The 24,065-nt window shown below is 41.3% G+C and overlaps 1 protein-coding gene across 1 annotated transcript in view; it reads left to right on the plus strand.

The window, feature by feature from the left end:
• LOC149456838 (sodium/glucose cotransporter 4-like) overlaps nt 1–24,065 on the plus strand; it is a 57,462-nt gene that overhangs the window by 14,053 nt on the left and 19,344 nt on the right. The window contains exons 3-9 of the mRNA XM_089684443.1: nt 6,790–6,894; nt 8,373–8,537; nt 11,793–11,898; nt 13,264–13,344; nt 13,484–13,689; nt 20,361–20,496; nt 20,906–21,013. Coding sequence (XP_089540569.1) covers nt 6,790–6,894; nt 8,373–8,537; nt 11,793–11,898; nt 13,264–13,344; nt 13,484–13,689; nt 20,361–20,496; nt 20,906–21,013 — 907 coding nt within the window. The remainder of the gene's footprint in view (nt 1–6,789; nt 6,895–8,372; nt 8,538–11,792; nt 11,899–13,263; nt 13,345–13,483; nt 13,690–20,360; nt 20,497–20,905; nt 21,014–24,065) is intronic.

Below are 24,065 nucleotides of genomic sequence, written 5' to 3' on the forward strand. Positions count from 1 at the left end.
AAGCAACATGTCCAATTATTTCTGCAGCACTTGAACTCAAGCCATAGGACATAAGACAAACTGTTTTGTTCTTGTGTTGTGGCTGCATCGGGCAACACTTCTGGTGTGAGCGAGCCCTAAAACCCCACAAATGTGAATGTTTGCCTTTTAAGCCAGCCTCCAGTAAATTATTTAATTTAGGTTTGGATAAAGTGAAAAAGTGTTAGAACTTGACATTGGACTGTTGTGTGTGACCCCATTGAGAAGATTTTCCCCTGTTATAGGGCAGGACATAAACAAAAAAACAGTTTGAGATCTGGCCACACTTTTCCCAGTTTCTAGGCACTTTTATGTAAGTACACAAAAAATCTCTAAAATATTTATTTAAAACATATGAGTTAATATAATTTTTCAGATATTTTGGTTGTTTACCAGTGACTTAGAAGTTCTGAAATACCTTAGTTTTGAGTATGGGAAGAGGAATTTATCCAGACAAGCAAAATAATAATTAAAAAATTATTATATCCCACGCGGAGTAAGCTTCCAGGGCAAACTCTAAAATAAGGCACATTAACTAGTTAACAGTTCCCTTGTCACAGTATTACCTCTATATAGGTCCATTGGAGTTGTTTGGTTAATAAATGTTCACATTTACTAATTAATGATTGAATAAAGTGTTTGGTAATGTTTAAATATAGGTAAATACAAGACACCTTTTAAGGTTCTTATTTATCTAGGTTGTTGTAGAGCTTTTTTTTTTTTTTTAATTTAAATATTTATTACATTTTTTTTTTCTTTAATTCCCCTGAACTGTGGTGGAACCCATATCATCTGACTCAATCTAATGCCACTAAGATCATTTTCAATTGTTACCCAACTTTTCCCCTTATGGTTAAATGTCCAGTCATATATTCTTGCTAAAACCACTGCTTTATAATATCTCTTGACATCTGGTAGACCCAATCCCCCTTTCTCTTTAGTCCTACTCAATGTTTCATATGCTATTCTAGGTTTTTTATTCTTCCATATGTATCTTGTTAGTATTTTTTTCATTGTCTTAAAGAAGGCTTCTGGAATTTTAATTGGTACCATTTGAAATCTATACAGTATTTTAGGCAGGATTACCATTTTAACTAGGTTTATACGTCCTATCCAGGATGGGTTTCCTCCTTCTAGTCTTTTTAAATCTTCTCTAATCTCATTTATCAAAGAGATATAGTTTAATCTATACAAATGCTTAGATGAGGCAGTGAGTTTTATTCCTAGGTATTTTATCTCTTTTTCTCTCCATATAAAGGGGATTCTTTTTGTAGTTTTTCTTTTTCATTCTTCGATATATTAATATTCAAGATCTCTGTTTTCGTTGGATTAATTTTTAAATTTGATAGTTCACCGTACTCCTTCAGAATCTTCATTATATTTGGGAGAGTTATTCGGGGATTCCCCACATAGAACAATAAGTCGTCCGCAAAGGCCGCAACTCTATGTTCTATGGATTCTATCTGAATTCCCTTTACCGATCCACTATTTCTTATTATTGACAGCAGAGGTTCGAGTGACAATACATATAGCAGAGGGGACAGTGGACAGCCCTGTCTTGTACCATTAGACATTCCAATGAGTTCTGATCTCTCCCCATTTACCGTGATGATTGCAGTGGGCTCCCTATATAATTTACTTATCCACTCTCGCATTCTATCACCTATTCCCAGCACTTTTAAGTTGTCCATCATAAAACCCCAGTCCACTCTATCAAATGCCTTCTCTGCATCAATTGACAAGAGCACCACCGGGGCCTTCCCTTTTCTACTTTTCTGAATAAGCATCAGGGTTCTCAGGCCGTTATCTCTACCTTCTCTCCCCGGTACAAAGCCCACCTGGTCTCCATGGATCCATTCAGGCATAAGATCTCTCAACCTGTTTGCTAACACCTTTGCATACAGTTTAGTGTCTGTGTTCAATAATGAGATAGGTCTATAGCTGGAGCACTGAGACGGATCTTTTCCCTCCTTGTGAATAAGTACTACATGGGCCTGTAGGGATTCTCTCCTCACTTCCATCCCACCTCCCAGGGCATTCATATATTTCTCCAACTTGGGTAACAGTACTTCACTAAATTTCTTATAGTATTTAACTGTATAGCCATCCGGACCTGGGCTTTTCCCCCCCACTGTGCCTTTTAATGCTATTTTAATTTCTTCCTTGGAAATTTCTGCATCTAGGGTGTTCAACTGTGCTTCACTTAATTTTGGTAATCCCGCATTTTTTAAGTATGTCATCTTTTTTTCATTGATTCCCTCTTGAGCTTCTTTTAGAGGGCCTTGGGGACTAATATTATATAACTGTTTGTAATACTCCGTAAACACTTTAATAATCTCTTTATTTGAATGGACCAACTCCCCCTTTGAACTTTTTATCTTTTCTATATAGTTCCTATTTTTCTTTTTATTCAGGGCTCTCATTAGATATCTTCCTGGTCTATCTCCCCCTCTATATCTCTCGTTCAAAACCCTGTTGTATACTCTTCTCTTCTCATCATCCATCAACCTCTCTAGTTCATCTTTTTTATCCAATAACTTCTGTCTCGTATCTTTTGTTATTTTCTTCTTATGGATCTGCTCCAAGTCCAATATTTCTTTTAAAAGCCCACTAACCCTCTCTCTTCTTTCCTTTTTCTTCCTTGCTCCTGCCGCTATCAAGATTCCTCTTATAAATACCTTGTGGCTTGCCCAGACTGTAGCTATCGATACCTCCTCTGTTTCGTTCTCCTTAAAGTATACCTTTATCTCTTTCTCAATTTTCTGAACTAAATCCTCATCCAAAAGAAGAACCTCATTTAACCTCCACCCTAATCCTCCAGTCCACCTTCTTCCCCATCCCATTTTCATTACGACCGGAGCATGATCCGAGAACGTCCTTGTCTCTATGTCAATTTTAACCAGATGGTCTATAAGTTGATGATCTATTAAGATGTAGCCTAATCTCGAGTATATCTCATGTGCATTAGAGAAGAAGGTATAGTCTCTGTCCTTCATATGCTTTATTCTCCAGGTGTCCACTAGTTGATATTCATGCATCACTTTTTTCAAAGATCTCAGAGACCTACTCCCCTCTCTTTGCACGGAAGAGGTATTATCCTTTTGTGGGTCCATACAGAAATTTAGGTCTCCAGCTACTATCAGGCACCCTTTTTTAAATTCCGTTAATTTTTTCAACAAACTTTTCATATACATCTCCGGTTTTTTATTAGGGCAGTATATGTTGGCTAAAGTACACTCAATCCCCTGAAGTTTACCTTTTAAAAATAAAAACCTCCCCTCCAGGTCGGTTCTTCTATCTTCCAACTCAAATCTCATATTCTTTGCCAAACCTATTGCAACCCCTTTTGCTCTTTTAATTGGGGAATCTGCATAGTACCATGTTGGGTAGTATTTAGATTTTAACCTCACGTTTGCCTCTATCTCAAAATGCGTCTCCTGTAAAAATACCACTGACGTAGCCCTATGATGTAACTCATTAAATAACCTAAATCTCTTCCCTGGACAACTCAGTCCGTTCACATTATAGGTTATAAACTGTATTTCTTCCATCATTCCCAATTAACTCCATCTCTCTTCCAGATTGCCTCTTCCTCTTTATCCCATCTGTCATGCAGAGTATTAACCCAATACCTCCTCCCCTCCCTCCCTCCCACCCCACTCCTATCCCCTCCTCCCTCCTTCCCGTTCCCCCCTCCCACCCTTACCTCCCCCCAACCCCCCCTCTCCCTCTCCCTCCCCTCCTGCCATCTCCTCCCTCCCCTCCCTCCCGCCTCCCCACCCCCCCCAGGCCTCCTATGCCTTTGGATCATATTCCACTTTTGATCCCTCTATAGGGGTTCGACTCTACCCATGACCGCTTACCGTCCCCCCCTCCTCCCCGATGTCCCCTTATCTATTGTTTCTCTATTTCCTCTTAACCAGCTGCCACTTTCCTGTCCCACAAATATCCAACTCTCCCTCCTCCCCTTCCCAGCCAGATATCACTTGTCTCTGCAGTCCAAATTTGTCACAAAATTCTTCCATATCCTCCGGGAATCTTAAGATAGCTGTTATTCCATCCCTCCACCCAATTAAGCTTAAGTCACGGCTCCATCTGTATTTCACTCCTTGTTTTTTCATCGTTTCCAATAGGGGTTTCAGTGCTCTCTTCCTTCTCAGAGTTTCTGCTGTCAAATCTGCAAAAATTTGGATATTTTTCCCACCATATGTAATATTTGATCTTCCTTTGATCTTTTTCCATATCTTTTCTCTATCTCCATAGTTGTGAAATTTAACAATTATGTCTCTTGGTTTTTCTACCCCATTTCCTTGTTGGTACTTCCCAATCCTGTATACTTCATCCAGTTTAAACATCTCCTCATCCGATTTATCCATTATAAAGTTCAAGATTTTACCAGATAGCTCTTTTAGATCTTCCCCCTGTGTCAATTCCGGTACTCCTCTAACTCTGATATTATTTCTCCTTTCTCTATTTTCTTGTTCTTTCATCCTATAAAGCATTCTCTTATGTTCTTTTCTATCTTCAATTATCCATTTCTCTAATTTTGGGATGGTCTGAGCTTGGGCTTGTACCTTCTCCTCCATTTCCTCTACCCTAGTTAGTAATTGTCCCAGATCTTCCCGAATCATCCCCATCTCTTGCTTTATTGAATTTTCCAAACCTTTAACATCTCCGCCATTTCTTTTTTATTAGGTAGTTGCATATCTCTTTCCAGCTCTCCTAGTTCCATACCTTCCATATGACTATTGTAAACTGGGCCCAGGGAAAGTCTTGGGCTGTTATCCAGACTTATTTCCGATTCACTTTTTTCACTTATTCCCTGGGTTCTTTCTGGGGTAACATTTCCTTGTGACACATACTTCTTAATCGTACCCGTTTGGGTGTTCTTAGACCCACTCCCTTTGATATTTTTACCTTTCATGCTGTAGTTTGGGAATTTTTAACTCTTATTTCCTGGAACTCCTGATCTTTTACTCCTCCAATCTTCAGACCTGTCCCAGGAATCCCCTATTTCTTTTATTTTCTGGTTGAGTATTTAGTCACAGTTCTTTTTCCAGGCACCTCACAATCTAGTGCAGGAATTCAGAATATATAAAAGTCTAATATACAAAACCAATGTATATGCAGTGTAAAAGAGGACCTGCAGGATAAACCCACGGTCCTCATTCACCCACCGCGTTGGAACTTCACTTCAGAAACAGTCCTCCTCTGTGTTTAAATCTGCTTGTCTCCTCTTGAAGGGATTCCTAGGGGTCTCTCGTAGTTCATGCAGCTTATCCTCCCTTTACATTACAGGCCCCCTTCGATTAGAGTTAGTATGCAAGTTAGTAGTAAAATAGAGAAAGGAGTAGAGTGGGGGTTAAGATGTTTAGCTGTTTTATAAGAATGAGCATGATATTATATGCTTGTGGAGCTGTAAAATTATAACTGATATGGAGATGATGGGTGGGTCATCTCCATATCTGTTGTAGAGCTTTTAGTAGTTAATCATATCCAAATGGACTTGATCTGTAATGTTGAAAATGTTTCACCACTTAGTTCTAATGAGTGTCAGGAAGATACCCCAGCATTTTTAGACACACAGATAACTCAACTTAATCCAATTATTATGGAATCTGTCACTGGAGATGTTGATTGTCAAAAAACATGACAGGTGGTGTCAAAGTTTGTGAAACCAATGTGTTCTAATTCCATAATCCAATTATTATAGTGCCTCCAAGTCCAGGACTTCTCTTAGTTATTCAAGTCACAAGGCTGAAGGTGTGATATGCTGTCAAACTGCCATTGTAAAGATGCTAATTTAAATGACATTATAAATGACTGACAGATGTTAAGGGTTGGTTGTTCCAGTACATAATACATATAGAAAACATATACCATATATATATATATATATATATATATATATATATATATATATACAGTATATGTACACATGTTTATCAATTATTTCACAAAGTAACAAGGCAGGATTTAGCCATAGTCAAAACAGAATCTAAAGTTGAGCACTGTCTGTTGATTGTGTTTTTTTACTTCTTCAACCACTACACAATCTCTTCTTCTAGATCTGGTCTCCTCCTACCACGCCCGATTGCAGGACTTCTCCAGGACTTCCCCCATCCTCTGGAACTCTCTACCCCAATCCATCAGACTGTCACCTACCCTCCTCACCTTCAGGTGCACCCTGAAAACCCACCTCTTCAGGGAAGCCTACCCCACCCTCACCTAACAACTGACCTCCTCCACTCCTCCCACCACTCCATCCCCTACAGCCATTTCCTCCTGTACCACTTTCCCCTCCCTCCTAGATTGTAAGCTCGAAATTGCAGGGCCCTCGAACCCCTCGTGTATTGTATTGTTACTGTCTTGTCTCATGTTCCATCCCCCTTGCTATTGTACAGCGCTGAGCAAACCCTTTGGCACTATATAAATACTGTATAATAATAATTTGTATTTTAGGTATGCACAACATCCCTGAGAGTGCAGTGCATTATATCATGACAAAATGACAGTTTCTCTTATAAAAAATAATTTCAGCTTGCTGATACTTTCTTTCACCATGCTCCCACAGGGATCCATTGTTCCAGTTGAGCTCTTGCTAAATACATGATGCTTCAGGCTATAGGGGCGCATGTGACCTCCGACCAGGTTGCAGGACACATACAGCAATAAAAGCATTGACAATTCTAACCCTTACTCAAAATGGTAAAATTGTTAATTATAATATACTGTATATTTTTAATAATAATGCTCTTTTATTTTTTGCAGATTGGAGCCTCACTGATGTCCAGCAATGTTGGAAGTGGTCTCTTTGTTGGGATGGCAGGGTCAGGGGCTGCAGGAGGGTTGGCAGTTGGTGGCTTTGAATGGAACGTAAGTCTGTATTCTGTAACTTGCAAAAATGGTAGTATGACCATTTTCCAGTGCATTTCCCATTAAAAAAATACACTAGAGATAAAATTAAGAATAAATGGGCTTATTTCAAGACGTTTTACACTAGCCATATGGCTGTAATATTCAAACCTCAATGAACTCAGCCTAAAATAACTGTCACATTTTTAAAATGCTAGTTTTTTTCGCTTTATGGATTGTCCCTAATGTATCTTTTAGCTCATCCAGTTCAGCATGGATATGTCTGATGTACTAACTCAGTGGGATTTCTGTGTAGAAAGTAGGATTTCAATGAATAGTGCATTCACAAATGTAAGAATGTATTAAAAAGTAGATTAGAATGGTTGTAAACCTCAGACATGAAATATGAGCAAAGCATTTCCATCTATAGTGTGTACTTGTCTTAATTAAGAGCACTAAGTATCACTTCTGTTCGCTGCTTTGTTACTCTGCTAGCTGCATGAGTCACTTCTGACAAGTTTTCCTGACACCAAAAGAAAAATGGTGACAGGGGAGAGAGTTCCAGCAGATTGACAGCTTCAGTTCTGTGCCTATGTAGGCTGTGTGGAGGGGGGGTGTCTCTTTCCTCCAATTAACTCTCAGACTTCTCCTCAATGAGCTCTGCAGAGTGTAATTTCAGCTCTCCGCCCCCTTTTTTCTGGACTCTCAGACAAGCTTTATTATTTCTGCACTTTGAACTGATGTAGAACACAGAAGACTGCAGATAAACATGTTCAACTTATGTAAGAGGATATGTGTATCACCTGAGGCCAATCACCTTACTGGGTACATTAAGGGTTTACAACCATTTTAATTAAACTGGGGTTTCTCTAGTGCTCAAGCTAAAATGTTACAAAATTTAAGAAACTATTTACAAAGTTGTGAACATATTCACTATGCAAATCTGAGAAACATAGAATAGTAAACTCTATAGAAATAGACAAGTGAACATCTATAATTTGAGATAATATCAAAATAATGGTCCTTTCTCTTAAACTTCAATGGAGGCTCATGGGCTCATGGGGGATCCTAATGGAGAATAAGCTTTTAAAAGCAGGTTGGAATTTTTCAGTAAGGGGGAACACACAGAAGGTTTGCTCAACATGCTCACATGCTTGTCAATGTTATCTTGTGGCTTTGAATACTGGGTTTAATTCAAGAACAATATCTCCCTTGATTTTGTATGTACTCACTGTGTTTCCCCTACAGTCCAAAACTGTGGTAGACTAACTGTCTCCCGACCAACTGAGCCCTACTTTAAGTGAGTCTGACTGATGGAATTTGTTCAAAGCTTTCTCTAGAAGTGCTACAGAAAAGGATCAGTGTGATACAAAATGAGCTTAGTTAGTAAATCGCTGTGTTGGTGGGATTGCTTCAGGTCATAATTTATTGCCTTCAGCCATATCAAATAAGAGTGAGATGGACTGTTCCTCTAACACAGTTTCTTGTTCTAATTTAAGGCTTCTTGGGTGCTGGTAGCCCTTGGATGGATCTTTGTTCCAGTTTACATTGCTGCTGGAGTGATCACTATGCCTGAATACTTAAAAAAGCGGTTTGGTGGTAAACGGATTCGTATCTACATGTCTCTTCTTTCGCTCCTCCTCTACATCTTCACAAAAATTTCGGTGCGTTGACCCTAGAATCATAGGAAAGGTGAACTCCAAAATGAGACATTTGGATTTGTACAAAAATAAATGTTGGCTTTTATGTACTGTACTGAACAGGTAGGAACTGGGAGCACATGTTGCAGTGACAGGTATTATTAACCAGGGTTCTGTGGAACCCTAGGGGTCCTCTAAAGTTTGCTAAAGGCTTCTTGAGCTATTGCTGGCTGGTCTCCCATTGGATGATCGCTGTATAGTTTGAGGGCCAACACCACTTGGCAAAGCCAGCAGCATTACACCAATGATCTTTTTAACTGTCAGTGAGGATGGGCATTCTGATCACCACTGTAAGGGGGGAACTTTTTTCATGACCGCCATTGTGGGAGGCATTCTTCCCAATGAACCCCCAATGAAATGGTTGTATCAGGGGTTCCCTAAAATCTGAAAAGTATTTCCTCTGGGGTGAGAATGTTGAGAAAAGCTCATCTACGAGGTGATTTTCGCCAAAGTTGGCTATACACAGAGCAAATATTGACAACTTCCTGATCAAATGGCAAAATTCATTCCATGGTTGGCTCTGTTGGTACCCTTCCACCCATCATCCTTTGACTGAAAATTCAAAGGAGTTGTGCAGAAAAAGGTTTAGAGTCTAGATCTACAAGTGTATGGCCAGCTTTACTTTGAAGAGACTTCCTTCTACTTTCTGTTTAGTCTACAAGACCAGAAGCAAATGGAAATCTCCCAAATGGGATACAGATGGAAAAGATGGCTTTGTAAGTAATCCAAGGCTTGTGTATTCTCTTCCTACGCATATACCATTGGCTGACCTCTCTGTGACTCACTTGTCTCTCTGGCCAGCAGTGTCTCTCTGTAATTTCCCACTTGTTTGTTTGACACTGTATTTCTGCTGTGCCATTGCAGACTGATGTCAATGTATGAGCACTCTGTCCAGGAGAGGACTGGAGACCTTTGGTGTGGGGCAAACACAACCAAATAGCCCTTTCATAGAAGGGATAATTTGTGTGGGTTCAAGTGCAGCATGCAAAGTGTGTTATTGTGTCTTGTTGATTTGTGGGTATTATGAAAAGTGAAAGTTCCTAAAGGACATGTTTATTTGGGATGCACCTTTTCACACCTTATTGCACCAAGTTTCTTTGTGGCTGTTGGCAGTCACATGACATCCCAGAACTTTAAAGGAAGTTGGTGCTGGAGGCTGAATTGCAGGTCTGCATAGGAAGCAGTTAGCTATATGATAGTATTAGAGTATCCTCCTGCGCTCAATATAGGCACAATCCCTATCTGAAACAGCTGCTGTCACTTAAAACTTAACCATTCAGTAACCAATAATATATATCTTAAACAGTGAAGCGCTAAATTAAATAAATAAATAAATACATATATTAGGTGCCGTCAGTGAATATAAGTGCTATAGTGTAATAATTCCTTGTAAATCACTGGAACATGCCAACCAATGGTGTATATAACTGGAAACAAAACTGAATACTTAATATATCAGTGAGAAATGCTAAATAGATATATAAATAAATATAAACACACCAGTGATGAATAATCTAATACCTCCGATAAAAACTTCTTCTCATTCACAGAAGAATATAAATAAATAAAAAGGTGCTCATTAAGTGAACAAATGATCACAAACTCAAAAAGTGAACAAGTGTATAAAAAAACTTTTCTACGTGCATATACCAAAAATGTATATACATATAACATATATATAAATAAATAAAGTCCATGCAGGTGTAGCTTGTGAAAAAACGTGGTCTTCACTTCTAGTGCGCACACACACACAAATCCTCAAATGGCAGCAGTGCCTGCTCACCTCCCCGCACTGACCCTCAAGGGGCCAAAAGGCTACTTAATCTCCTCTATGGCCAATCTTTCTCCTTCGGTAGCTCAGCAGGGGATCACAGGGTCTCCACTTCTCCTCCACTGATCATGTGTGCAGCACCACGGCAACAGCACATCAAACAGAGGTCAAGATGGCAGCTTCCTTGGCCTCCATAGATCCTCAGGAACACTCCTCCTGTGTCTCAATACTATATGATGCCCAGCATGTGTCACTGACTGGGGATTCCCCTTTGATTGACTTCTGAACAGGGGCAGACTGACCATTTGGAAACTCGGGCACTGCCCGAGGGCCCGGGGTCAGTAGGGGGCCCCATGAGATGCCCCTGGTACCTTTTTCATAGGCTTTTTTGAGTTTGGGCAAGGACACAGGGGCCCCATGATCCCCTACTGCCTGGGGGGCCCCATGAATTGTCAGTCTGCCCCTGCTTCTGAGCCACCAGCCTAACACATCTTAAGCCAGCCATAAATGGATCGAAATTTGGCTGGTTCAGCAGGGACCGGACGCATTTCATTTTGTGTATGGGCACCTTGGTTGTACAGAAGTCGATCAATTGGCTTAATTTTTTTCTGAATGATCAATGTCGCTGGCTATAGCCAGCAACCCTGATCATTGTGTTCTGATGGCGGGGGAGGCTCCCCACCCTAATGACACACTAGCACAGATGGAGTGATTCCCCCATTCACTTCAAATATGTGGATGGGGGAATCAGCATATTTTTTTCCTTCAACCCACTGGTTGAAGGAAAAAAATAATGTGTTATGTATGGTCTGCCTTATAAATACTGGGCTGAGAGAAAATACACACCAGCCCAGTCCCCACCTGCCTGTATCTGAAATGTATGAAAAAGTATGCTTGTGTCTTTGAGATATTAAGTTTACTAGGTAAGGTTGAATATGTTTCAGGAAATTACATGAGATATTTGAAAAAAGGCAGTATAGTGGGGTGACATTATGCAGCTGAATAACAGCTGACTTCCTCTATATTTTCCTCTAGCTTTTCACAGTTCTTGTACAGCAAAGCTCAGAACAAAGAGAAAGGAGAAACACCAGGGTTCAATCAGTGCAGTGAAAGGATCATCCTAAAAGGAGAGAGCAGAGTGACAGAATAATGAGCTCAGCAATGTGCTGCTTCTCCTTTCACCGTCCATTCACAATCTGGGAGCAGGGAGGAGACTTGTAAGTGAAAGTAAGACTGCTCCAGAGAGATCAGGTCTCCTTCCCTGCCAGACATGGCTGTGCTGTGCTGCAGAGCTGTGTAAATCTCAGGATTGAATGGGCAGGAATACAAGCAGCTCACATTTATGCATTTTATCTGTATTTTAGGCTGTTTACCTGGAGATCAAAGTTAGATCAAAGTCAGCTGAATTTATTTTTAGTTTTTTCAACTTTTTCTTTGTTTTGTTTCAGACAGACATTTTCTCAGGAGCCCTATTCATCCAGGTATCACTGGGATGGAACATTTACCTGTCCACCGTCTTACTGCTGGTTGTGACAGCAATTTACACTGTTGCTGGTAACTATCATATTCTTTATCATCTAAAGATTTCAGCACAGTTTTCTGGGATGAACTTTGGCATTAGGAATCAACAGGGATAGGAATGTGAACAAGTATACAGAGGTCACTTCATTTTATCAACGTGTTGGCAGATGTTAGGCTTTCCCCTGTCAGGCAATGCCCAGTGGGTTTGAATGCATAGGCAAAAAAAAAGGTTAGAATAAAATAGTACATGTCAGTAAAGTGTAAGCTAAAAATTAATAAATCAGTCAACTCAAAACCAATGTTTCAGTCTTTAGTAGTGAGAGCTTGTTCAGATGTGTGACAAGGACTGCTGCCCCTCTGAAAAGTGAAACAGAAAAGTTGGACAAGCGATGAGGAAGTGATATGTTGCCTCCTCACCTCCTGTTTTAACCCTTATAATGACCCACTACCATGCCGCAATTGCATGCATTGCACAAGATTGTGGAGTGGCCCCAAAGACCTGCTTTAGTTTCTTCCACAACGGCAACACCTGCCAGAAGTGGCAGCTGTTTAATTTTTGCCATGGCATGTGTACACCAAGGTGGGCAAGGACAACCAGAAGTGTTTATCTACAGCCATCTTTCCCCATCGGAATCAATGTATATTAGAGCTTAATAAGTAACTAGGAGAGGTGTAGGTGTTTACTAATTTTTCTGCACGCTTGTTTCTTTGGTGGATCATCAAAGAGAGGATAGCTGCTTCCCTTTAATATTAGATTCCCTTTGTTTTTTACCTGTGGAGCAGTCCAACATTGTTTCTTTGTGAGCATTTTTGGCTATATAGGAATATATTGTATATGTAGGGTAGCGCTGTTTACTAATTTTTCTGCACAATAGCCCAAAATGCGTAAGCTCAGATGCATTGCTGGTAAATTTGGCCATACACTTATCATATTTCGGCTGCTTCCTGCTAAATTGGCCAAAATTCATTCCATGGGTGACCTTGTTGGCTGGCTTGATCAGTTGATTTTTTAATCATATTTTCAATAAGCCAATCAGAAAATTCAGTGCTGAACAGTGCCTGCATCCAATCAGTTGTAGGTACTGATCGGATATTTTGACAGCCACGGATGCTATTGTCAGCATACAGTAGCCGGAAATACAGGTTCCTCCATCCAATGCTGTTTAGCATGGATAGGGGCATCAAGTGATTTCTTGTTCATATGGGCAGGCCATGCATGCTATCAGAAATGTAGAGTAATTTCTTTGGTTAGAAAGACATATTGTATGTTTAGATCCTCAGCAAATACAGGAACACATGTTGAATGCATTACCTGAATGCCTAAACTGACTATTTAAAGCACATTTTCTACTATCTACAGCCAGTCATGTTATATGTCCATACATCTCTTTATAACAGGTGGGCTAACTGCAGTTATCTACACCGATACCCTACAGACAGTCATTATGGTAGTGGGGGCTTTTATTCTTATGTTTATGGGTAAGTATACTGCTTTTTATTGTATTACTTTTCTCTACTATCCCAACATGGCCAACCCCATTATTAGCATGTAAATAATAAATCATAAAGAAAAAATTTATAACATATCTGTAATATACAACTCTGTTTATCTCAGCAGCGTTTAACAAGATTGGCTGGTACACAGGTCTGGAGCAGAAGTACATGGAGGCTATCCCAAAAATAATTGTCCCTAACACAACCTGCCATCTGCCCCGCAGTGATGCATTCCATATGATACGTGACCCCATCACTGGGGACCTACCTTGGCCTGGCCTTATATTTGGTCTGACTGTGTTGGCCACCTGGGTTTGGTGCACTGATCAGGTAAGGTGATCTAGCTGCCACATCCTAGCTCTTAGGATTTTCACAGCTCTAAGATATTTTAATGAATTCTGTGTTGTAAAAAACATATAATTTCCTAGCAAGTGCATAAATTGTCAAAATACATTAAAGGAATTGTAATATATAATGCAAACTATGCATCTCTATGTCCTGCAAGATGGATGATTGGTGATCCCTGATTATCTCAAATACAGTTTTATGACAAGGTGTAAATGGGTTTTAGGTATTCCCATTCAGGGTAAAGTAACAGGTTCCCTTCTATGTCCTACAAGATGGATAATAAATGAACCCTGATTATCTTAAATACAGTTTAATGGCAAGGTCATGCTTGCCTTCTTCTGCTCTTCCGCCACCTTGCTTGTCTACTGGATCCCCACACAAAATTGCTGTGTACTGGGTTGGAGCTTCCATGGGTTTCCATTGGTCTAAGGACCCCTTCCCCTGCAACAACAAGGCTGCAAAGGCCAGCTTCTCAGTATTATTACTATTATTTGGTTCCTATAAAGTATTCATATCTTTTTTACCTTTACATAAAAACACTGCAAGCCCTGAAGAAGGGGGCATTTCCACAGACCCCTGAAAATGTAAGCTATCTTTGTGAATTTTAGGTGAATTTCTTTATTGGACTATTTTATTGGAATAATCAGTTGTGGACTCGTACATTCGAGTTTGGTATCCTGAATATATATTTTTTTTAATTTAAACGACCAGTGGGTCCAATTTGTGTATGTGAGCTACCTGCTCAGTCCAAACACATCATGATTCATTGAGCCCACGATAGTCTACACAGTTGCATGTTTCTGGGAACCCAGCACCATTCACCTAACCAGATGACCAGCAGAGAGTGGTCAGGCCTGACAATTTTACAGAGAACACCTCTGTACCAGGAATTACTAGGTTTTAGTCCAGGCACTAGAGGTGCTTAGTCTGTAAAAAAAATAAAAAAAACCTAACCAAGCCAATAATAACATATCTCCTGGAGCTAGAATTGAGAATATAGGATAGAACACGTGAATAAATATAAGTAAGAAAACAAGAAGAAAAAAAGAAGGGTGCGCATGCGCGACCGGGGATGAGGAAGGTCAGGTCTCCCTAGAGCTCCGTCCATCCCCGGCCTTAGCAACTCACCCGTCCGAACGTTCCCGGGTGAGTCTTCTCTGCTCTGCACCCGGCCCGCAATATAAGGGAGGAATAATGGGGAAGAGCGGGCGCTGGAAGCCCCCTTCCCCACCGCTACATGATCCGCGGCCCTCCCCGCTGCAGCGACTCCTCACTAGGCCACAATCCCCGGCCTCGAGTACGGCCGCAGGCTCGAGAACGAGCTCTGGACCCCCAGTGGCGGCGGGAGGTACTGCAGCTCCATTTACAATTGTATAGCCGGCATCCCCAGCCTCTATACACCCCCAGATGGAGGATCCTGAGCCCCTGACAGTGGTAGGGGGGGCACCAGAACACCCTTCTTTGAGTCACCATCCCTCTGCTCCTACCACTGCGCATGTGTCTCCTTCTCTCACGGTATCTGCGTTAGATGAAAAATTGCAAGTATTCCTATGCAACATTACTGCCTCTATATCCGCTGAAGTGGGCAAATTGGCTTTGGATCTTCGAGGGTAAATAGTTCAGATCGGTGAACGTGCGGATCAATTGGAGAATAAATTTGACGAATTGGTGCAATACGACCATGTCTTAGCAGAAGATAATGCGTATCTGAAACACAGCATGTCACAATTCCAGCTCCAACAAGAAGATCTGGAAAAAAGGGAACGTCGGCAGAACATCCGTATTCGTGGTATGTCTGAATCTATTACCGATTCTCAACTTCACCGCCACCTTTTGTTTTTCTTCATCGCAACCGCCCCCATGGTCCCAGAAGCAGATTGGCGCCTGGACAGGGCCCACCGATCACTAGGCCCTAAACCTGCTGATGGCACCAGATCATGTAATGTCATCGTCTGCTTTAATTTTTTTGAAAGCAAAGAAGCCTTGTTGTCCTCAGTACGCAACAAGCCTTCCTTGGAATTTAAAGGGACTGGCTCCAGCTCTTTTGTGATCTCTCTCCGATTACCCTGGCCAAACGGCAGGCACTGAAGCCAATCACCACACACATTCAACATCATCGTGTCCCCTATCGCTGGGGTTTTCCCTTCAAGCTGGTCATCTCCACAGATAATTCCCAAGTTATCCTACGTGATCTTTTAGAGGCGGACTCCTTTCTGAAGCAATTGTGACTACCTCCTTTACCGGAAGACACCTCTTCATTACCGCCTACCCCATCCCGCTCTTCCGTTACTCCCAACAAGAATTGGACACCAATTCATGGGGGCCAGAAGCGTCTTTCACGTATTCTACAACGTCCTCGTCCTCCTCGTTCCAGCAATGAGCCTACCTGATGCTCTTCTAGGGTGTTCTCCCGTGGATACTTCGGGGTTGTCCCTCCCCTTTCCCCTCCCTCCCTCTCCCCCCCCCTTCTCCTCTTCCCCCCTCCCCTCTTCTCCCCTTTCCCCCCCTCCTCTCCTCCTCCCCCCTTCCTCTCCCAGCCCCCTTCCCCCCCTCCTCTCCCCCTCCCCTTCCTCTCCTCCCCCCTTCCCCCCCTCCTCTCCTCCTTCCTTTTTTTTTATTTTTGCTGGCTGAGCCCTTGCTGGGTGTTTTCATTTGTTTTGTTTTTCTGGACAGGTTTGACGACTGTTATGTTTCAGTTGTCGTGCTGCCCCTGATCCCGTCCAGCCACTGGCCGGGACGACTTGGGTATAGATGTTTTTCCCAAGTGTGTATCCTCACGGGGTCTATACTTTTTACTATGATGTTTCCGGTTTGCATCTTATTTAATCTATTAATGTTATTTGTTTACTGTTTTGTTCCATCGATGGTATCCCATTTACCTTTTCTGCTGGTACACATGATATATCTATTGTCATTTTGTGATGGCCCTACGACTTCTGTTATATAATGTTAAAGGCCTTAACTCCATTCAGAAACAGTGGATGGCTTTGAAGGAATTCCGATCCTCAGGAGCAAACATTATTTTTGTTCAGGAGACCCATTTTAAATCAACTGGCTCTTTTTCGTTTTGCTTCAAGGTTTTTTTTCCCCAATCCTTCTCGGCCTTTGATACATCTGGGATGGCTGGAGTGGCAATTCTGATTTGGACACATTGCTCCCTTCGGGACGTTTCCTCCAAAGTCGATCACCACGGTCGCTTCATTATTCTAGAATGCATGCTTGGTTACACCCCCCTTATCTTGTTGAATCTATAGGCCCCGAACTCAGGTCAGTTACAGTTTCTTACACAGTTGCCAAATTAGGTTCCTTCTCTACTCCACACATGATTATAGGGGGTGACTTTAATTTAGTCGTCTCTCCACACAAAGACAGGAATGTTCTCTTGGAGTCCACTCCTTCGAAGCGGCAATGCTCCTCCTCGAAATCCTTTCACAAATTGATCAGGGAACATCGTCTCTGATGCCTAGCGGATTTGGCACCCTCTCCATAAACAATTCACCTTCTACTCCACCCCTCATCTTAGTTATTCACGCCTAGATCATTTCTTTATTTCAGCACCTCTGCTCCCTCTCCTGGTTTCCTCTGACATCAATCCACATGGTCTAATCATGCCGCCTTGACCTTATACCTGTTATTCCCTAATGTTATGCCAAAGGCAGGTCATGGGCGCCTCAATGAAACCTTTTTAACTACGGAACATCTCCGTGCTGAGCTCTCACAGGGACTTGACATGTACTTCCACCACAATGTAGGCTCTGTACCATCCACCTCGACCATATGGGAAGCCCACAAGGCGGTATTTCGAGGTCTGTGTATCTCCATGGGTTCTCACTTGAAGAAATCCTCAGAGAGTGCAAGGATTACCCTAGTCCGCCAGTTAACCTTGGTTGAACGTAGACTTCTCGCAAAACCATCTATTTCTGGAATGCATAGAGTGACCTCTCTTCGTGACCGAATCAAGGCTCTTGATTCCTGTAAGTCCACAAGATCTCTTCTCTGGATCAAACAGAACTTCTACGAATTCTCTAACAAACCTCACCGTATACTCATCAATAGACTCAAAGCCCAATCTCCCTCCACATTGCCAGACCATCTTATCCAGCCGAATGGGGACCCTACTTATGCCCCCCATGTAATGGTCTCCCTTTTTGGCTCATATTATGAGTCCCTTTACAACTGTTTGACCCCAGATCTCCATCCTCCCCTCACAGAGACTTCTTTTGATAGGTTTTTTTAACCCTCTACTATTACCGAAGCTATCGCCTTCTGACATATCAGCCCTTAACGCTGACATTTCATCTGAAGAACTATTTGATACAGTCAAACATCTCCCCTCACGCAAAACTCAGGGACCAGATGGACTTCCCTACTCTTATTACAAGACCTTCATTGGTATCCTGGCTCCCCATCTTCTCTCTCTTTATCGATATTTTTTTAAGGGTATTGCTCCCCAGGCTGTCTTCTCCCATGCATATATTTCTGTAATTCCCAAACCTGACAAGGATCATTCTATCTTAGGTAATTACCGTCCTATTGCTCTAATAAACTCTGATTACAAGATTGTTACTAAGATCCTAGCCAATCAGCTGTCCAGGCTCATCTCCAAGCCCATACACAGAGACCAAGTAGGCTTTGTTCCTGCCAGACATGCAACGGACAATACCAGGAGATCCATTGATCTGGTTGACTTGGTTAACCGGTCTTCCACCCCCACCATTGAGCCCCTATACTTTTTATTGAGCCTGCCATTCCCAGGTCTTCCCAAAATGGCCAGGAAACTCACCTCACATATTCTGACTGCGGCTAGAAGAAGCATTCCTATGTGTTGGCTATCCTCTATACCTCCTTCGATGCCAACTCTGTTTAAAATTATTTCTGATGTGAGACAGATGGAATACCTGACTGCTCTACATGCCTGTTCGATTGCTGTGTTCGAGGCAGTGTGGCACCCATCGGATAATTTTACCCCCTCCCACCTTTCTCCAAATGTGCGGTTCTGATGGCCTCCCAACTGTTGCTATGTGACATCATGTTTGTAACCATGCAGATTTTTCCATCGATGTGCTCCCTTTCTCTCTTGTGTTCCTTTTTTTTCAATTTATTGTTTGTATATATATATATATATATATATATATATGTGTGTGAAAACCAATAAAAATTGTTAATACAACAAAAAAAAAAAAGAAAAAAAGAAGAAAAAAGCAGATAAATTGCTCTTAAAAACTCATCAGCTGTGCATTTCACAGCTACCAACTGCCTCTAAATTTAACAGAATCAAGTAGAAAAAAAAATCATGATTAGGCTTAACATGCCTTCTAGGTAAAGGGCTCTCATCAAGATAAACTTTACAGGATTCTTATTTTTACTATTAAAGGATTAAATGTATTTAGGAATTATTATTTGACTATTATTATTATTATTATTATTAATAATATTTTACTATTATTATTATTATATAATTTTATATATTATATTATAATATAGCCATAATTTTATGGCCATGCATCAAACAGCCCTAGTAACCTTCTTTTTCCAGGTAGGGGTGTTCTTGTCACACTACCATTTTGCTTAGTATCAAACAGCCCTGACCTGTCAAGGCATGGACGCCACTAGACCTCTGAAGGTATGCTGTGGTATCTGGCACTAAGCAGTCAGTAGCTGATCCATTAAGTCCTGTAAGTTGTGAGGTGGGGCTTACATGGATCGGATTTGTTTTTCCAGCATATCCCACAGATGCCCGATTGAACTGAGATTTGGAGAATTTGGAGGCCAAGTCAGCGCCTCAAACCCATTGTTTTCAAACCATTCTTGAACCATTTTTCCAGTGTGACAAGATGCATTTTCCTACTGAAAGAGGCCACTGCCATTAAGCAATGCCATGTCCATCAAGAGGTGTACTCGGTCATCAACAATGTTTAGGTAGGTAGTACAGGTCAAGTAACATCCAAATAAATGGCAGAACCCAATGTTTCCCAGCAGAACATTGCCCACAGCATCACACCGCACACTGACTGCTCTGCAGCTACCCAGCCCCACACACAACAAACTGTGATGCCCACTTTTTCAATCAATGTTATTCACAGTTGAACTATAGGCATAACCTTTTTTTTTTTATTTTGGATACAGTAATGGAAGGTTATAACCCCTATCAGATTATTTTTCACCATCTGTGTGCCATTGAGGAGATTTCCCTTTACTTCCTGTCCCATAGCTAAAACAGGAAGTTAGAGGAAATCCCTGCAAAAAATAGGGAATCCCTTGGGGCCCCATCAGGTCACCAGATCTAGTGTCCTGATTGGAAGATTTCCCCTCTATTACTTTTCTGGGGACAACACAAAATTTTAGATTTTCTTTTAATATCACTTTCAATAATAATGGTAAACAGGACAAATACAGAGGGCAAATCTCCTTAATGGGGATACAGACAGCAATAAAAATTGACAAGTGTCCTAATCCTTCTCCGCCCAAAACTAAAAAAAAAAAGTTTTGACTTTAGCTGTACTTTAACCTGTCAGTGGTCATAAATGTATGGCTGATTGGTGTATTTACAGTGTGTGTATATATATATATATATATATATATATATGAGAATTTTTATTTTACTATTTAAATTTTAAAGTTATTAAATTTTAAAGTTATTAAATGTGTTCCAGGTTATTGTGCAGCGATCCCTAGCAGCCAAGAACCTCTCCCACGCCAAGGGAGGCTCCATAGTCGGGGGTTACCTGAAAATTCTTCCTGCATTTTTTGTAGTACTTCCAGGAATGATTAGCAGAGCTCTATATCCAGGTGAGGTTCCTCTGGTTACTGGTCGTCAGCTCTAGGCTCATGTATAGCCAAAACTCCTGATTTTTATATGAGTTCCATAGTGAAGCTGGAGGATGAGAATGACAGCCAAGAACTAGCACTATCTGAAAGGGATTGCCATATTTCTACTATTCCAGATTTATGTCATAAAATGCAACCCCAGCCAAAATAATGTGAAATATATGAATGTGGTGGCTGTCACTGCTGACCTCTCTAGTTGGCTGTCATGCTGATCAAATGGCTTCTGCAACTAACCTGCCACTTGTTCTGCGTTAGTAACTTAGAAAGAATTGACACCAAGAAACCAGTATTTTCAGACAAATGCCAACAGGGACATATCCATTAATTCTCTCAGTACATGTTTCCGTAATCATTTATATAATTTTTCCAGATGAGGTCGGTTGTGTTCATCCAGACGAATGCCGGAAATATTGTCAGGTTGAAACGGGCTGCTCCAACATTGCCTATCCCAAGCTGGTAATTACACTCATGCCTGTCGGTGAGATGTCACTTTATTTTCTATGTTAGGGTATGTCTACACAACTATACAAGTTCTTCTCTTGCAAATGCTTTGAAAAACACATGATTTTAGGCGTTATTTCATGTTTTTCGCCAGCAAGACATGTTTTTAATGCGTATCACCTCCCGTCGGTTGGGACCTTACACAGGGAGCTCACCACCTAAGCTGGAGGTGCTTAATACGTTCTCAATGGAAGCATTGTTAAGCAGTTTTCTACCTGGTAGCCCTTCAACTGTGCATTTTATTAGATGTGACGCCATGCTGCCACTTCCATGTATACGTGACATAACATAATATCATTGCTGTTGTGTTGCATTTACTGAAAATTTTCAGCCTGTTTGCTGCTCATGGAGACAAGCCCTAAGAGTCTAGGAGCTGCCATTTTCCATTTACTGGTCATTGCACAGTGTTTAAAAGTAGAATCCTGCCTGGACTATACCAACCAAAGGTTGGACCTTGGAAGATTACTTTCTACTCTTTTATCTGTGACTTCAAAGGTCTATTCTATGCCAAAGGTGCTAACAACCATCTAATGACTTTATGAAAAGCCAAACCTTTATTTTTCTACTTTTGGATAGTGTTGGGAAGGGTTAGAACCCTTTTTGGAATTTTACTGCTATCTGGATATACCTTTACTTCCTGTCTTGCTAACAACATTGTACCAGACATGATGCAAGTGGAAAGCTCCAACAGCAACACAGACAGAAATAAAAAAAAGTTTGGCTTGTCATACACTATTTTAACTCTCAGACCTTTATACCACTTACAGAGCAGAAGAAGGTTTACATTCCCACTATGGACCTGTTCTTATGACAGCAACTTTTTACCCAGTCTACTTTTTTAAAATTTTCCATAACAATAAGATACAAAAAAGAATACAAAAAGGGAATCACATAAAATACGTGTGTGTGTGTGTATAAATATATATATATATATATATATATATATACATACACACACCTGGTAATCAGAGTATAGCATCAAGTCAATTAAACTTCTGGGATATCTGGTCAGTTAAGTAGCAGAGGGGGTTGTTAATCAGTTTCAGCTGATTTAGTGTTAATAAAATTAACAACAGGTGCACTAGAAGGGAAACAATGAGACAACCCCCAAAACAGGAATGGTTTTACAGATGGAGGCCACTGACATTTTTTTCCCTACTCATCTTTTCTGACTATTTTTCACTAGTTATGCATGTTGCTAGGGTGCGTGTCACTACTGGTAGCATGAGGCAATATCTGGACCCTACAGAGGTTGCACAGGCAGTCCAACTCCTCCAGCATGGCACATCAATACGTGCCATTGCCAGAAGGTTTGCTGAGTCTCCCAGTACAGTCTCAAGAGCATGGAGGAGATTCCAGGAGACAGGCAGTTACTCTAAGAGAGCTGGACAGGTTAACCCATCAGCAGGAATGGTATCTGCTCCTTTGTGCAAGGAGGAACAGGATGAGCACTGCCAGAGCCCTACAAAATGACCTCCAGTGGGCCACTGGTGTGAATGTCTCTGACCAAACAATCAGAAATAGACTTTATGAGGGTGGCCTGAGGGCCCGAGATCCTCTAGTGGGCCCTGTGCTCACTGCCCAGCACCATAAAAAACTCGATTGGCATTTGCCATTGAACACCAGAATTGGCAGGTCCGCCACTGGCGCCCTGTGCTTTTCACATATGAGAGCAGGTTCACCCTGAGCACATGTGACAGATGTGAAAAAGTCTGGAGAAGCTGTGGAGAATGTTCTGCTGCCTGTAACATTGTTCAGCATGATCATTTTGGTGGTGGGTCGGTGATGGTCTGGGGAGGCATATCCATGGAGGGATGCACATACCTCTGCAGGCTAGACAATGGCACTCTGACTGCCATTAAGTATCAGGATGAAATCCTTGGACCCATTGTCAGACCATTGTCAGACCCTGAACTGGTGCAGTGGGTCCTGAGTTCCTCCTGTTGCACAACAATGCCCGGCCTCATGTGGCGAAAGTTTGCAGGCAGTTCCTGGAGGATGAAGAAATTGATACCATTGAATGGCCCCCATGCTTGCCTGACCAGAATCCAATAGAACACCTCTGGGAAATGATGTTTTAATCCATCCAACGCCACCAGGTTGCACCTCAGACTGTCCAGGAGCTCAGTGATGCCCTGGTCCAGATCTGGGAGGAAATACCCCAGGACACCATCCATCATCTCATTAGGAACATGACCTGATGTTGTCAGGCATGCATACAAGCACATGAGAGGCCATACAAACTACTGAGGACCATTTTGAGTTGCTGCAATGACTAGCCTGCTGTATCATTTCGTCACTTTGATTTTCGAGGTGTCTTTGAATTCAGTCCTCTGTAGATTGATCATTTTAATTTCCATCAAATGATGGGGCATCCTTACATTCCTAACACATTACCAAGTCCATATCAGTATAGATATCCAGCATGATATTTTCCCCCATTGAGATCTCATATGTTTTCAAAGTGTTTTTTGAGCAGTGTATGTATATGTATAAAAGATAAATATATATATAGATATGTATTTATTTATCTTTTATTTCTATGTGGCTAAATGGTGGGCAGCACAGTGGGTAAATGGTTAGCACTTCTGCCTGGCAGTACTAGGGTCGTTGGTTTGAATCCCAACCACGGCACCACCTGCCTGGAGTTTGCATGTTCTCCCTGTGCCTGCGTGGGTTTCCTCCCACACTCCAAAGACATGCTGGTAGGTGAATTGAATCCTGTCTAAATTTACCCTAGTATGTGTATGTATGAATGTGAGGTAGGGACCTTAGATTGTACGCCCCTTGAGGGTTAGGGACTGATGTGAATGTACAATATAAATGTAAAGCACTGTGTAAATTGACGGCACTATATAAGTACCTGAAATAAATTTAAAAATGTATATTTAACAACTCTTTTCATCAATAACATACACATTCTCATACTACTACAATACTTCTCGACCACATTTAATTCAAAATATGTTGGTTTATAAGAGGTTACGTCCAATGAAGTGTATGCCAACTTGTGGATCTCTTTTTTTTAC

The sequence above is a fragment of the Staurois parvus genome, unplaced genomic scaffold (genome assembly GCF_062004578.1).
Source record: "Staurois parvus isolate SC_StPar_1 unplaced genomic scaffold, SC_StPar_1.0 ptg000347l, whole genome shotgun sequence".
NCBI classification, from domain to species: Eukaryota; Metazoa; Chordata; class Amphibia; order Anura; family Ranidae; genus Staurois; species Staurois parvus.